The 18,138-nt window shown below is 44.0% G+C and overlaps 1 protein-coding gene across 4 annotated transcripts in view; it reads left to right on the forward strand.

Annotated features, from left to right (window-relative positions):
• The window catches only part of LOC139755136 (G-protein coupled receptor moody-like), an 88,280-nt gene extending 75,907 nt beyond the window's left edge, over positions 1-12,373 (forward strand). The window contains exons 11-13 of one of the 4 annotated variants that reach the window (XM_071673274.1): positions 5,588-5,740; positions 7,099-8,525; positions 10,193-10,363. In XM_071673274.1, coding sequence (XP_071529375.1) covers positions 5,588-5,740; positions 7,099-8,495 — 1,550 coding nt within the window. In that variant the 3' untranslated portion in view covers positions 8,496-8,525; positions 10,193-10,363. Of the gene's footprint in view, positions 1-5,587; positions 5,741-7,098; positions 8,526-10,192 lie in introns of all 4 variants that reach the window. The other 3 variants (XM_071673277.1, XM_071673275.1, XM_071673276.1) reach the window with 3 other exon arrangements.
• The last annotated feature ends 5,765 nt before the right edge of the window (positions 12,374-18,138 follow it).

Raw genomic sequence — 18,138 nt, forward strand, 5'->3', positions numbered from 1 at the left:
GGACCAGGTCAGCATAGAACCAGGTATGACTAGGAACAAGGTGAGGCCAGAACCTGGGACCAGGTCAGCATAGAACCAGGTATGACTAGGAACAAGGTGAGGCCAGAACCTGGGACCAGGTCAGCATAGAACCAGGTATGACTAGAACAAGGTGAGGCCAGAACCTGGACCAGGTCAGCATAGAACCAGGTATGACTAGGAACAAGGTGAGGCCAGAACCTGGGACCAGGTCAGCATAGAACCAGGTATGACTAGGAACAAGGTGAGGCCAGAACCTGGGACCAGGTCAGCATAGAACCAGGTATGACTAGAAACAAGGTGAGGCCAGAACCTTGGACCAGGTCAGCATAGAACCAGGTATGACTAGAACAAGGTGAGGCCAGAACCTGGACCAGGTCAGCATAGAACCAGGTATGACTAGGAACAAGGTGAGGCAGAACCTGGACAGGTCAGCATAGAACCAGGTATGACTAGAACAAGGTGAGGCCAGAACCTGGGACCAGGTCCAGCATAGAACCAGGTATGACTAGAAACAAGGTGAGGCCAGAACCTGGGACCAGGTCAGCATAGAACCAGGTATGACTAGGAACAAGGTGAGGCCAGAACCTGGGACCAGGTCAGCATAGAACCAGGTATGACTAGGAACAAGGTGAGGCCAGAACCTGGGACCAGGTCAGCATAGAACCAGGTATGACTAGGAACAAGGTAGAACCAGGTATACTAGGAACAAGGTGAGGCCAGAACCTGGACCAGGTCAGCATAGAACCAGGTATGACTAGGAACAAGGTGAGGCCAGAACTCTTGGACCAGGTCAGCATAGGAACCAGGTATGACTAGGAACAAGGTGAGGCCAGAACCTGGGACCACAGGTCAGCAATAGAACCAGGTATGACTAGAAACAAGGTGAGGGCCAGAACCTGGACCAAGGTCAGCATAGAACCAGGTATGACTAGAAACAAGGTGAGGCCAGAACCTAGGACCAGGTCAGCATAGAACCAGGTATGACTAGAAACAAGGGTGAGGCCAGAACCTGGGACCAGGTCAGCATAGAACCAGGTATGACTAGGAACAAGGGTGAGGCCAGAACCTGGTGACCAGTCAGCATAGAACCAGGTAGGACTACGAAACAGTGAGGCCATACCAGGACCAGTCTCAGCATAGAACCAGGTATGACTAGGAAACAAGGTGAGGCCAGAACCTGGGACCAGGTCAGCATAGAACCAGGGTAGACTAGGGAACAAGGTGAGGTCCAGAACCTGGGACCAGGTCAGCATAGAACCAGGTATGACTAGAGAACAAGGTGAGGCCAGAACCTTGGACCAGGTCAGCATAGAACCAGGTATGACTAGAAACAAGGTGAGGGCCAGAACCTGGGACCAGGTCAGCATAGAACCAGGTATGACTAGGACAAGGTGAGGCCAGAACCTGGGACCAGGTCAGCATAGAACCAGGTATGACTAGGAACAAGGTGAGGCCAGAACCTGGGACCAGGTCAGCATAGAACCAGGTATGACTAGGAAACAAGGTGAGGCCAGAACCTGGACCAGGTCAGCATAGAACCAGGTATGACTAGGAACAAGGTGAGGCCAGAACCTGGGACCAGGTCAGCATAGAACCAGGTATGACTAGGAAACAAGGTGAGGCCAGAACCTGGGACCCAGGTCAGCATAGAACCAGGTATGACTAGGAACAAGGTGAGGCCAGAACCTGGGACCAGGTCAGCATAGAACCAGGTATGACTAGGAACAAGGTGAGGCCAGAACCTGGGACCAGGTCAGCATAGAACCAGGTATGACTAGGAACAAGGTGAGGCCAGAACCTGGGACCAGGTCAGCATAGAACCAGGTATGACTAGGAACAAGGTGAGGCCAGAACCTGGGACCAGGTCAGCATAGAACCAGGTATGACTAGGAACAAGGTGAGGCCAGAACCTGGGACCAGGTTCAGCATAGAACCAGGTATGACTAGGAACAAGGTGAGGCCAGAACCTGGGACCAGGTCAGCATAGAACCAGGTATGACTAGGAACAAGGTGAGGCCAGAACTGGGACCAGGTCAGCATAGAACCAGGTATGACTAGGAACAAGGTGAGGCCAGAACCTGGGACCAGGTCAGCATAGAACCAGGTATGACTAGGAACAAGGTGAGGCCAGAACCTGGGACCAGGTCAGCATAGAACCAGGTATGACTAGAAACAAGGTGAGGCCAGAACCTAGGACCAGGTCAGCATAGAACCAGGTATGACTAGGAACAAGGTGAGGCCAGAACCTGGGACCAGGTCAGCATAGAACCAGGTATGACTAGGAACAAGGTGAGGCCAGAACCTGGGACCAGGTCAGCATAGAACCAGGTATGACTAGGAACAAGGTGAGGCCAGAACCTGGGACCAGGTCAGCATAGAACCAGGTATGACTAGGAACAAGGTGAGGCCAGTTACAAGTGTTGTGAGGGACCGGCCACGGACGGAGTCATGCTGGGTCACACCTGCCTGAAACCAGAGGGTACCTCACTGATGCACCTATCCTGAATGTGATCAATAACGACGTATGACAGTGGGATAGGCATGGATAGACTGGTGGATAGACTGGTGGATAGGCATGGATAGACTGGTGGATAGATTGGTGGATAGGCTGGTGGATAGGCATGGATAGACTGGTGGATAGATTGGTGGATAGGCTGGTGGATAGGCATGGATAGACTGGTGGATAGGCATGGATAGACTGGTGGATAGGCATGGATAGACTGGTGGATAGATTGGTGGATAGGCATGGATAGACTGGTGGATAGGCATGGATAGACTGGTGGATAGGCATGGATAGACTGGTGGATAGGCATGGATAGACTGGTGGATAGGCATGGATAGACTGGTGGATAGGCATGGATAGACTGGTGGATAGATTGGTAGATAGGCTGGTGGATAGACTGGTGGACAGACTTGTGAATAGACTGGTGGATGGACTTGTGAGTAGACTGGTGGATAGACTTGTTGGTGGGTAGACTTGTGAGTAGACTGGTGGATAGACTTGTTGGTGGGTAGACTTGTGAGTAGACTGGTGGATAGACTTGTTGGTGGGTAGACTTGTGAGTAGACTGGTGGATAGACTTGTTGGTGGGTAGACTTGTGAGTAGACTGGTGGATAGACTTGTTGTTGGGTAGACTTGTGAGTAGACTGGTGGATAGACTTGAGTAGACTGGTGGATAGACTTGTGAGCAGACTGGTGGATAGACTTGTGAGCAGACTGGTGGATAGACTTGTGAGCAGACTGGTGGATAGACTCGTGAGTAGACTGGTGGATAGACTTGTGAGCAGACTGGTGGATAGACTTGTGAGCAGACTGGTGGATAGACTTGTGAGCAGACTGGTGGATAGACTTGTGAGTAGACTGGTGGATAGACTTGTGAGTAGACTGGTGGATAGACTTGTGAGTAGACTGGTGGATAGACTTGTGAATAGACTGGTGGATAGACTTAAGAATAGACTTGTGGATAGACTTATAGATAGACTGGTGGGTAGATTTTGTGGATGGACTTGTAAATGGACTTGTGGATGGACTTTTGGATGAAGTTGTGGATAGAATTATGGATGGACTTGTGGACAGACTTATTGATGGCGTTGCGGATAGACTTATAGATAGACTGGTGGGTAGATTTTGTGGATAGACTTGTGGATAGACTTGTGGATAGACTTGTGGATAGACTTGTGGATAGACTTATGGATAGACTGGTGGATAGACAGGTGGCTGAGGTTATCAAGCGCCTCAGACAGACAGAAAGTTTGTAATGAACGTCTCCCAGGTTTGCCCTATCCTCCCCACCTCTCCCCAGGTTTATGCGAGTTAGCATCATCTCCCCATCTCTCCCCAACCTTGCGGGTGGATGTTGAGAGCTCCCCACATCTCCCCAGCCTCGCAGGTATCACTACTAGCTAAGTATACACGTGAGCTCACTAGCACTACCAACATACAAACACTAACTAGTATATTGTGGTATCGCTAGTTAACAACCTTACAACCGCCGGGTTGTTATCTTCATTCCTTCGTCCTGTTCTACAACAAAGTAACAACTGACATGCGCATGAGGAAGAATGTTGAGGAAAGGAAAACAAAAAAAAATTAAATACGAAAGTACAAAAAAAAAAATGCTTTCAAGATGAACGGAATTTATGGAAACCTCTGGTAACAGCATCTCCCCTGGGGCGACATTTACCTTATCTCCCCGACGGTTACATTTACCTTATCTCCCCGACGGTTACATTTACCTTATCTCCCCGTGGGTTACATTTACCTTATCTCCCCGACGGTTACATTTACCTTATCTCCCCGTGGGTTACATTTACCTTATCTCCCCGTGGGTTACATTTACCTTATCTCCCCGACGGTTACATTTACCTTATCTCCCCGATGGTTACATTTACCTTATCTCCCCGACGGTTACATTTACCTTATCTCCCCGACGGTTACATTTACCTTATCTCCCCGTGGGTTACATTTACCTTATCTCCCCGACGGTTACATTTACCTTATCTCCCCGATGGTTACATTTACCTTATCTCCCCGACGGTTACATTTACCTTATCTCCCCGACGGTTACATTTACCTTATCTCCCCGTGGGTTACATTTACCTTATCTCCCCGACGGTTACATTTACCTTATCTCCCCGACGGTTACATTTACCTTATCTCCCCGACGGTTACATTTACCTTATCTCTCCGTGGGTTACATTTACCTTATCTCCCCGACGGTTACATTTACCTTATCTCCCCGTGGGTTACATTTACCTTATCTCCCCGACGGTTACATTTACCTTATCTCCCCGACGGTTACATTTACCTTATCTCCCCGTGAGTTACATTTACCTTATCTCCCCGACGGTTACATTTACCTTATCTCCCCGTGAGTTACATTTACCTTATCTCCCCGACGGTTACATTTACCTTATCTCCCCGACGGTTACATTTACCTTATCTCCCCGACGGTTACATTTACCTTATCTCCCCGTGGGTTACATTTACCTTATCTCCCCGACGGTTACATTTACCTTATCTCCCCGACGGTTACATTTACCTTATCTCCCCGACGGTTACATTTACCTTATCTCCCCGATGGTTACATTTACCTTATCTCCCCGACGGTTACATTTACCTTATCTCCCCGACGGTTACATTTACCTTATCACCCCGTGGGCGATATTAACGTTATTTCTAACGTTATTTCAGAAATAGTTCACTGGTTAGGTTAGGTTGCATTCTTTCAGGTGCTCCTCCGTACGTTGCCTCTTAGCTAGCAAGATGTGCTGACCAAGATAGTCAAATGTTGACGATTGTGTATGGAAATACCTTTATATTTTTCCTTTAGTTTATTTCTTACGAACCCGATTGGAAATGGAGGGAAAAACTTAAGATGAAATTCGTGATCTTTCACACACGAACGCTGTAAAAATTTGCTCTCGAACGTGCATTGTTTACCATAGTGGTAGGACGACGCAGAGGAAGCAGGCGAGAGTAACTTTTTTTCCCTCTTATCTCCTGTCTCTAGGGAAGCTTAGATGAGGTTCTTATCATTTCATATCTATCATTGGTTCCCTCAGGTCTACACGTGCTGGGCTACGTCCTTATCTACATCTCGTCGTGCATCAACCCAGTCATCTACGTCATTATGAACAGACAATACCGGCAAGCTTACAAGACGGTGCTGCTGTGCAAGCGGCCCCGCCTCCCGTCACTCACCTCCTCACAGACTGGTAAGTAGGTGGGCACTAGTGGTGGTGCACCTGTCCTCATGAGTACACGTGCCAAGACACGTAGACACATGCATGAGGACACCTGCCAAGACACGTAGACACATGCATGAGGACACCGGCCAAGACACGTAGACACATTCATCAATATAGCTGCCATGAGACGTAGACACATTCATGAGTACACCAGCCATGACACATACACGCTTTCAAACACTAACACACACACACGCACACATTAATTTAGTTTGTGTGTATGTATGTCTACACATACAGGGGTAAAGACATGGTACATACACACATGGTTGAGAGACGGGGCAACACAGGAGTAAAGACACGGTACATACACACATGGTTAAGAGACGGGGCAACACGAGAGTAAGGCTCATCTCCCGTAACACACAGATTGTCATCACAGACATAACTCACACTTCACGTCCTCACCAGCGGCTCTCACGAAGCAGGCAGGAGACAACAACGGTCCAGACATCGCCAGGGCTGTGGGCTGGACTTTGTGTTGTGGGAGCCTACCAAGACTCCCTGATCCTCTTGTCGTATCGGCTCACCTGCTTTCCCTGAGCCGATTTGACACAAGCTCCTCTCCGTATGTGAGCCTCCCCAGGTATCAACCTTCCCGCTGAGGGCTTATAGGCGGTTGGCTGATGAAAGGCTTCTTCTTATCCTCTTTGGCCACCGTGCCAACTCATGTGAGGGCCAGAGAGAGAGAGAGAGAGAGAGAGAGAGAGAGAGAGAGAGAGAGAGAGAGAGAGAGAGTGGCCTCCCAACAGAGGGACTAAGCATTATGGACATCTCTGGAGCAAACATAAGGAGGTTGATGTTGTTGGCCATATATCCCTTCATGTTTGTCCTCTTAGATCCTTCTGTTGAGTAGTAAAGTTCGATAAAGAGCTTTATTAATAACTACTAAAACATAAGATGTGTTAGAATTTATGATAGTGTCTCTATATTTGTGTGTCTGTTTTCTTGTTGATATTTGTCTTAATCCTTGTCTTGTAGAAGTTTAACCAGTACTAATACTTGTAGCAACAGTTTTATGAACTGTATCAGATGTAGAAGCTATAACTTCATCTTGTAGTAGCTGTCAAATAACAGTAACATGAATAACATCCATGATAAAAGCAGTAACAGTAACCATACAGTAACGGTATGATAACAAGTAGTAACAAAATAACAGTAATAACATTAGAAGTAACAACTGTAACGGTAGTGGTAACATTAAGAGGAGTAACAGTCGTGAGACAGCAGCAGTACTGTACATGCATGAGTCGTAGGAATATGTCTGATGTCCACGGAGACGTGCCTCAAGCAGCATGATGAGCATGGTTGATCTTCTCTTACAGAACTGGACAAAGCCGCCTCGTGTCGCAGGTATGCCTCTCTCAAGTGCAACAGTTGCATGTCTCAGCCTTCCCTCAGCCATGGTGGCACGCCCACACGGCACCCGCACCCACACCCCAAAAACCCAGACCCACACTCGGTGCATGACGTCTCCTACCGACACCAGAAACATCCCCACATTCGCCTCCTTGGGTTCGACACCCCAGACACACAGAGCTTGGATAGCACATCCATGAACAATAACAGAGACTGCAACACCTGCCAGGAGTGTAGGAGACTCCGGAAGAATCACCGGCTTGCCTGCGTCGAGTGTCAGACGTTGAGGAACACCAAACGTAACACTCTCCTGGGGACGGAGGGTGTGAGGTTCAGCAGGCAAGGGGGGTCGCGGAGGGACCTGGCTACGAACGGACACATCGACTCCTCCCCACAAATCTTCCTCGACCACCTCTATCACGTAGAGTCATCCTTGACCTCAGAGCCCATTCCCTCGAAAGGTTCTCCTCCAACCAAGACCCAAGGCCAACACCTGTCGAAAGAATTAAAAGAAATCTCCTCTAACAGTTTCCAAGACTTGACGCAGGACAAGCTCCAAGATAAAACTTCCCAGCAAATTTCACGAGATTCCCTCAAGACGACCCAACCACAGGCGGGCGACAGACAACCACACTACAACCAAGACAAGATCCGTCGTCAGTCACCAAGTGACGCTGACTACCACACAGACAACCACAACCAAACGCAAATATATGACGACATCCAGATCAGAGTTAAAGCTAACACCTCTCCTCAGGGAACCACAAAGAGACCAGTCAAGCACCAAACATCACATGAGAGACGGGATGATGACCCGTCCCAGAGCTGGGGCAGCGAAAGACGCCCCAGCAGCACTGACGAACGGGAGACGTCTCCCTCCAGCAGCAACCTAACACACACTTCCCAAAACCAGGAAACAACCTCCTCACTTATTATCGTCAACACAAGCAAGACAAGCCCTCCCGCAGTAAACGAGAACCACTCTTCCTCCTCCTCTTCCTCCCCCATCAACAATAGCAAAACAAACCCCACCTCAGGATGTGGTAGAAGCTCCTCACACACACTGAAGGAAAACACTGAGACAACTAGATCTACCTCAGGAACTGAGGAACCCCCACCATCGTCACCCCCTAGTGGCCAGAGTGAGACAGTAAACCCCTGCAGACATGACGACGACGACTCCCCCCGACACACACTCCCCACTGACGAGGCTGAGATCGAATGCATCCTGAGGAGGACCCTTTCCTCCACCTCCAACGAATTCCTGCAGGAGGTAAACCGTGGGATCTACGAGAAGCACGCATCCTGGGCGCCATGGACCCCCGCTAACCTAGCGCATGATAACCCTGTGTTCGAAGACTGAGTTTGTGCATGACTGACTCTCCTTCAGCATGTGAGTAGAGTCTTGTGTTGCCTGTCTGTCGCCCCAACACGGTGCCCTCCGGCTCACCTGCCAGTTAGGGATAAGATCAGTGGCTGTTGTGTTCCATGCTCGTAAGATTGTCCTTTGCAATAATAACGTCTGGTCAATACTTGTGTCAGTGGCATGATTGCACTTTGCTTCCTCCCTTCACCTCACTGCAGAAACTTTCACACATAAACATGTCCTTTAGTCTAACATTTACATGATGTGTGGATAACACTTCATGGAGAATGCTTTTAACACTTGTACGTAATGGACAGGATATGATTCTTTTTTGTGTGTGTATAACGATTGTGAGAAGTAGAGTGGAGTAGTTTTAGAGTAGAGTAGTTCTTGCAAATAGACTTATTTTAGTCATTTTCACAATCACATCTTAACTCAGTCATGATCATTGAATGGAAGTTGCTATGTCCTAAGTCATGACGAGATATCCCTATAATGTAGTCGTAACAACTCTTCATGTCGCTCATGTCCTCAGCTTAGCTATGTAGAGTCAGTGGAACCTAAACATGTAGAGTTCGTTCTCATTCTGACGTCAAGCTGTATAGCGAAGATATAGAACTAAGGGGGAAAAGTTCTGCATTGTTATGGAGGATGATCGAGAGGGGCAGTGGAGGTAGGGGAAGGAGCAGGTAGGGCTGAAAAAGCCTCCTCTTCCTCCTCCTGTGTTACCACTTTTTAAAAATTGAAAAAGAAGGGGAACAGAAGGAGAAGCCAAGCAAAGATTTCATTCTATCATTGCTGTGAGGTTTATTTTGTATGTTCCAGACGCTACCTGGCTGAGGTGGGGAAGGGCGAGGAGACAGTAATCGCTTGATGTCTTGCCCTGAAAAGCCTCATTCATTTTTGTCTTTCTCGGTTTGGTTACTTTGACCACGTATTCATTATTCATTGTCATTATTCACGTTATTATTCATTGTTCATTATCATTATTGACGTTGATATTTATCTTTTCGCTTTATATTGATCACGTATTCATTAACGTTTCTTAACCCGTTAGTATTCATACATTATTCATCCATGGTGTATATTATTCATCCATAGTGTATATTATTTATCCATGGTGTATATTATTCACCCATAGTGTATAATATTCATCCATGGTGTATATTATTCATCCATAGTGAAATAATCCTATATGTTAATCAGTGAAAGTTTCATCTTACTCTCTCGTCTCCAGTACTGTCATTTGATCAATTAGATTAATACGAATGGTTAATAGTTCCCTTAACGAGAGATCAGCTTTTATGTATTGATCATTAATGTCATAATTAATAATCACTGATCCACGTAGTCTTGATTATCTTCGGTATAGAGGAGAGTAATCATTAGATGATGGTCTAGGTAATCACGTAAACAACTCTCGTCTGAACCAATGCAACGCTGAACTATAAACTATTGTTTACCTCGTCAGAACCCGGGGAAATGTAATGTTTACCTCGTCAGAACCCGGGGAAATGTAAAGTTTACCTCGTCAGAACCTGGGGAACCGTAATGTTTACCTCGTCAGAACCTGGGAACTGTAATGTTTACCTCGTCAGAACCCGGGGAAATGTAATGTTTACCTCGTCAGAACCTGGGGAAATGTAATGTTTACCTCGTCAGAACCCGGAGAAATGTAGTGTCTAACTTTGCAGAGCGCGGGAAGAGGCGCAACAAGGCGGTGGTGGAGGAACTGAACGATAAGACAATGATGTCCCAGGTCTCCCTCTCGGACGCCGCTGCCGCCATGCCCGAATGCCATGAGCTGCCAGAGGTCTTCGTTGACAAATGAGGCGGCCGGACAACACCAGATCATAAACAGCCAAGAAGGAAGACCAGCAGGAGCAGGAGGAAGAACACCATTACCGTGTGAACACACTTACTCCTACAGAGATTATGCAACGACAGCGCAAGCATTTGCACCATAGAAAATGTACGCGTACGGCAACTATAACACCATAGAAAATGTACGCGTACGGCAACTATAACACCATAGAAAATGTACGCGTACGGCAACTATAACACCATAGAAAATGTACGCGTACGGCAACTATAACACCATAGAAAATGTACGCGTACGGCAACTATAACACCATAGAAAATGTACGCGTGCGACAACTATAATAATGATTAATATTTGCACCATAGAAAATGTACGCGTACGGTCATTATAACATTGTTTGCACCATAGAAAACGTACGCGTGCGGTCACTATAATGATATTTGCATAGAAAATGTACGCTTAATCTCACTTTAACACCATAGAAAATGTATGCCAGGTAATCAGTATATATTTGAACACTTGCTCCGTGGACATTGTATGCAAGAGAAATTATACAGTATTGAAAACTGGTTAAAAAGGACAAGTAATTATGTATGATAAGGTGAAAAGGTCCAACAACAAATCAAACTCACAAATCTATAATTATCCGGAACATGATAACGTTGATAGCTTGGAAATGAATACAGGATAAACATGTACTTCTGTTTTTACTAAGAAATGAAAACTGTTACTTAGAGATGCGAATGATTACATTATTTTGAATATGTTATATACAAAAGTGTAGGTTTTCTTTATTTTTTTTGTACTCCCAATAAGGTGTTTTGAAAGACCTTGCATGGTTTTTTTGTTCTATTTTGTTTTGACCATGTACTTCATAATGGATTTGTAAACCATATATTCTGGTCATGTATATCTCTTCCATTCTGTGCTACAGTAAATTATAAATATGCATCCTTCAACCAATTCCTCTACTCATAATATGTAACATAGTTAGGATAGTAATTATATATATATATATATATATATATATATATATATATATATATATATATATATATATATATATATATATATATATATATAATTGTGTATGTACAATTCCGTGTATGTATGTATGTATGTATGTATGTATGTATGTATGTATGTATGTATGTACAAAGCATTCTGTCGGCAATGTTACCAGCGTGACTCTGGTCACAAGCCAAAGATAACAATATAATAAAGACAAGTCCAAGATAACGATAGGATAGTGAACAGCCTAAGATAAGAGTGTAATGATAAGAGGCCTAAGATAAGAGTGTTATGGTAACAAGCCTAAGATAAGAGTGTAATGATAACAGGGCTTAGATAAGAGTGTTATGGTAACAAGCCTAAGATAAGAGTGTAATGATAACAGAGTGTCATGGTGTTAGATATGATATAGCAGTGTTAATGCTGGGAATCAACAAATGATTGAGTCTACACAAGAAGTTAGTAACATTGTGGTCCATATTATGTACCATTAACCATACTTGACCAAGAAATTATGTACCATTAACCATACTTGACCAAGAAATTATGTACCATTAACCATACTTGACCAAGAAATTATGTACCATTAACCATACTTGACCAAGAAATTATGTACCATTAACCATACTTGACCAAGAAATTATGTACCATTAACCATACTTGACCAAGAAATTATGTACCATTAACCATACTTGACCAAGAAATTATGTACCATTAACCATACTTGACCAAGAAATTATGTACCATTAACCATACTTGACCAAGAAATTATGTAACATTAACCATACTTGACCAAGAAATTATGTACCATTAACCATACTTGACCAAGAAATTATTTTTAAGGGAAAAACTGTTTCAAAGAACAGGTGACAAATATAGAATTTGATGGCGAAATCCCATCATGTTACAAAGCAGGAAAAATATCTGTATTTAGAATTAGAGTTTGAAATAGGAATAGCGTTATGTTACAAACCAGGAAAAATATCTGTATTTAGAATTAGAGTTTGAAATAGGAATAGCGTTATGTTACAAACCAGAAAAATATCTGTATTTAGAATTAGAGTTTGAAATAGGAATAGCGTTATGTTACAAACCAGGAAAAATATCTGTATTTAGAATTAGAGTTTGAAATAGGAATAGCGTTATGTTACGAAGCAGGAAAAATATCTGTATTTAGAATTAGAGTTTGAAATAGGAATAGCGTTATGTTACAAACCAGGAAAAATATCTGTATTTAGAATTAGAGTTTGAAATAGGAATAGCGTTATGTTACAAACCAGGAAAAATATCTGTATTTAGAATTAGAGTTTGAAATAGGAATAGCGTTATGTTACAAACCAGGAAAAATATCTGTATTTAGAATTAGAGTTTGAAATAGGAATAGCGTTATGTTACAAACCAGGAAAAATATCTGTATTTAAAATTAGAGTTTGAAATAGGAATAGCGTTATGTTACAAACCAGGAAAAGTATATTTAGAATTAGAGTTTGAAATAGTGATAGTGTTATGTTACAAGGCAGGAAACATACATCTGTGATATACATTTTGAACTTAATGTATAAGTTTTGTCTATATGTTTGGTAGATCTGTAACACTGACTGGTAGATCTGTAACACTTACTGGTAGATCTGTAACATTGGCTGGTAGATCTGTAACACTTACTGGTAGATCTGTAACAGTAGCTGGTAGATCTGTAACACTGGCTGGTAGATCTTTAACACTTACTGGTAAACCTGTAACACTGGCTGGTAGATCTGTAACAGTGGCTGGTAGATCTTTAACACTTACTGGTAGACCTGTAACACTGACTGGTCGATCTGTAACACAGACTGGTAGATCTGTAACACAGACTGGTAGATTTGTAATACAGACTGGTAGATCTGTAATACAGACTGGTAGATTTGTAACACTGGCTGGTAGATTTGTAACACTGACTGGTAGATCTGTAACACAGACTGGTAGATCTGTAACACAGACTGGTAGATCTGTAACACCGACTGGTAAATCTGTAACACAGACTGGCAGATCTGTAACAGTAGCTGATAGATCTGTAACACAGACTGGTAGATCTGTAACACAGACTGGTAGATCTGTAATACAGACTGGTAGATTTGTAACACTGGCTGGTAGATTTGTAATACAGACTGTTAGATCTGTGACACAGACTGGCAGATCTGTAACACTGACTGGTAGATCTGTAATACAGACTGGTAGATTTGTACCACTGGCTGGTAGATTTGTAATACAGACTGGTAGATCTGTAACACAGACTGGCAGATCTGTAACACAGACTGGTAGATCTGTAATACAGACTGGTAGATTTGTAACACTGGCTGGTAGATTTGTAATACAGACTGGTAGATCTGTAACACAGACTTGTAAATCTGTGACACAGACTGGTAGATCTGTAACACAGACCGGCAGATCTGTAACACAGACTGGTAGTTTCATCATACAATTGGTATAGCGGTCTTTTTTTTGTTTTCTTTTGTTTTATCTAAAACAAACACGTTTGGTTAAATATTTTTTCTCTGTTATGAATAAAACGTTACATATCGCGTCGCGTTACGGTAGGAATACCTCTTGGTTTGATCGTCTTTGCTGAACCATCTGGTCACAGATGGTAACGTAAGGACAGATGGTGATGGGTGGAAGCCACATTCGCCTGTTTTGTGTACATTCAACCGTTACATTCATTTAAGAATTGGTTTCTCTCCGTCGTTTACATACGCATAGATAAATACTATATTAACTGTTTAACAGAAAAATATATCTAGATTCGTATTGTATGATATCTTCCCTAAATGCTGTAGAAAAAAAAAAAGAATTGGTCCACTCCATCTCCAACAACGCCACCATTCCCTTTACCACCAAATATCATCAATGAATATATTGTACTTTCCAATGAGGTATATATATATATATATATATATATATATATATATATATATATATATATATATATATATATATATATATTGGAAAGGATCACAATTGATCGCGTGATCAAGTATATTCCTTCGAGTCCACGGGGGAAATGAAACACCTAAGTTTCCAAGTGCACTTTCGTGTAATAATCACATCATTTCCTCGTGGACTCGTAAGAATATAGGACTGTCGATTCAGCATATTGTTGCACATGATAACTCAATATTAATTAATTTTCGTCACAAATTACATTAAATACTCCAGTGGAATGCGAATAAAAGATTTCGGAATGACGTATAGATAGCTGGAAGGGCAGGGGAGAGTGGTAGATAAGATCGATGCTAACCAATAGATAACCTCCACGTGGCATGGGGGGCGGAGCAGGTGTGGAAGTGGCTCCACCAATCACATAGCCTCCCCAGCCTTGGTTACTATATCGTAGGCCAATCAGAAGCTGTCATTTAGCAAGGGGGGGTTGGGGGGGAGGGAAGAGAGCGTGTGGGGTAGGGAGTGGTTGGTGTTGGCTACCCACAATGATGCGATTCATTCCACTAGCAACTGTTCCGTTCCGTTCAGTGGTACAGTGTGGTGAGTGATACCTGAGGAGCGTGTTCCGTTTTTTGTGTACATTTGTCTTTGGACGGTCAGTGAAGAATGTCAAATATGAACTTAGAAGTTGCTTAGAAAAAAAAAAGGTGAAAATCATTTTGGACAGGAGAGAAAAATAAAGGGAAGAAAAAAAAGCACCTCAGTTTCATTTAGGAAACAGGGAAAAGTCAACAATAGGAAATAAGACAATCGTCATCGAAGATGGGAAACTGGTTGTGGATGAAGGAGGCAACCACCCACTCCACATACGTCCTTATTACCCTATTATCATCGTTCTAAAATCCTGTTATGATATAAATGACTCTAAGGTAATCATAGGCCATAATTAAGGTAATTACAGATCACATTTATCTTTCGTCACGCTACAGCACCAGTGTGTCTGTGTGACGTCACACATGCTATGTACCTCCCCACCGCTGCCAGACGTGTGATGTTGTTGCCTGAGACACTGTAACATCGTTACACTCGTGTGGAACTCCTTGACTGTAGCAGGTCTGTTACAGGAAGCTGTTCGTGTGTGTGTGTGTGTGTGTGTCCCTTCCCCCCCCCCCCCCCTCCTCCTCCTCCTCCTCCTCCTCCATGGCTTGTTACGCCTCTCACAAGACGAGGAACGACCATTTAACAGTCATGACTGACTGAAGTGATTTGAAGTCTTAAGAAACATCCCCTGCCATGATGTTCTGTGTACGTACGTATGTCTGTACGTGTGTGTGTATGTATGTACCTATGTATGTCTGTACGTGTGTGTATGTATGTACCTATGTACGTATGTATGTCTGTACGTGTGTGTGTATGTATGTACCTATGTCATATTTTTTTATGTATTTATAGAAAACAATTTTACGCCTTACAAAACTGTATCATATATTGTTAAGTGTGTGTTTCTTGTATTGTAAATATTGGTTGCCACTTTCGCTACCTTGTCACCCAAGTGTAAGTACGTATGACACAAGGACAGATGAAGATATGACATTACTTACACACACACACACACACACACACACACACACACACACACACACACACACACACACACATACCACACACACACACACACACACACACACACACACACACACACACACACACATACCACACACACACACACCACACACACACATACCACACACACACACACACACACACACACCACACACACACACACACACACACACATACCACACACACACATACCACACACACACACACACACACACACACACACACACACACACACACACACACACACACACACACACACACACACACATACACACACACACACACACACACACACACACACACACACACACACACACACACACACACACACACACACACACACACACCACACACACACACACACACACACACACATACACACACACACACACACACATACCACCCACACACACACACACACACACACACCACACACACACACACACACACACACACACACACACACACACACACACACACACACACACACACGTCCAACTTGTGGGTCATACGACCCGACCTGAACCATTTACATGTCAATTCCTTTTATGTAAATATTATGTAACATTTTGTACTATAGAACCAAATCACCCCGGCGCCCGTCAAGTACAATCAGTAACCCCCCCCCCCCCCCCTTCCCCATCTTCACACAGGGCTTTTTGGGGGGGGCTGCTGAGGTTGTTGCCAATTTGTGGAAAGAGAATTAATTGTAACCCATAAGCCATAGTGAGTGTAACCTTCCAAATAAAGTTTTGTGTCATGTATGTTTTATAGGATTTTACAAGAGAGAGAGAGAGAGAGAGAGAGAGAGAGAGAGAGAGAGAGAGAGAGAGAGAGAAATATAGTACCTGCTGTCATTGTTCAATTGTTTTATTCCACGTATCACTCATAGGTTAAGACGTGAAAGAAAACGTAGAGTCAGGTCTTTGTTGTTTTATACCGATTCGCGCAGAACTGATAGAGGAGGTCCAGAGGAGGGCGATATAGGTGGGACCAATATAAAGAGAGCTGAGATACAGGGAAATGATTGAGATCTTAGATGTGCCCACGTTGGAAGAGAGAAGAGTGAAGGGTGACTTGATCATACCCTCAAAACTCTTCGAAAAATATTAGGGATAGAGCAACCACAGGAGGAGAAAGTAACATGATACTGAGCCAAGAAGTGGTTTAAAAAGAGAAGAAAAGAATTGCTATCGTGGTATGAGGATGATGGATCAGTGCAATGCACTAAATGAAGAAATGAATACAGACGTCATACAGAATATTCAAGAAGGTTGTATGAAGGTAGAGATTGTTTAGGAGATGGGGGCCCACGAGTGTTAACAACCCCCTCCCTCGTGCAGTATAAACAGGCAATTACAAGTGGGTAGTTACAGGCCACAGCGAGGGAGGCGGTCTGAGGAAATACGGGTGACCTAAAATCAGCCTTGGGTCACGTGTCTAATCAGGTCAGTGACCTCCATGATATATCTAAACTGCTGCCACCTGTCGTGGTGACAGTGTTCCAGAACCTTCCAGTTACCCAGTGTTCCAGAACCTTCCAGTTACCCAGTGTTCCAGAACCTTCCAGTTACCCAGTGTTCCAGAACCTTCCAGTTACCAAGTGTTCCAGAACCTTCCAGTTACCCAGTGTTCCAGAACCTTCCAGTTACCCAGTGTTCCAGAACCTTCCAGTTACCAAGTGTTCCAGAACCTTCCAGTTACCCAGTGTTCCAGAACCTTCCAGTTACCCAGTGTTCCAGAACCTTCCAGTTACCAAGTGTTCCAGAACCTTCCAGTTACCCAGTGTTCCAGAACCTTCCAGTTACCCAGTGTTCCAGAACCTTCCAGTTACCCAGTGTTCCAGAACCTTCCAGTTACCAAGTGTTCCAGAACCTTCCAGTTACCCAGTGTTCCAGAACCTTCCAGTTACCCAGTGTTCCAGAACCTTCCAGTTACCCAGTGTTCCAGAACCTTCCAGTTACCCAGTGTTCCAGAACCTTCCAGTTACCCAGTGTTCCAGAACCTTCCAGTTACCAAGTGTTCCAGAACCTTCCAGTTACCAAGTGTTCCAGAACCTTCCAGTTACCCAGTGTTCCAGAACCTTCCAGTTACCCAGTGTTCCAGAACCTTCCAGTTACCAAGTGTTCCAGAACCTTCCAGTTACCCAGTGTTCCAGAACCTTCCAGTTACCCAGTGTTCCAGAACCTTCCAGTTACCCAGTGTTCCAGAACCTTCCAGTTACCCAGTGTTCCAGAACCTTCCAGTTACCAAGTGTTCCAGAACCTT

The sequence above is a fragment of the Panulirus ornatus genome, chromosome 18 (assembly GCF_036320965.1).
Source record: "Panulirus ornatus isolate Po-2019 chromosome 18, ASM3632096v1, whole genome shotgun sequence".
NCBI lineage: Eukaryota > Metazoa > Arthropoda > Malacostraca > Decapoda > Palinuridae > Panulirus > Panulirus ornatus.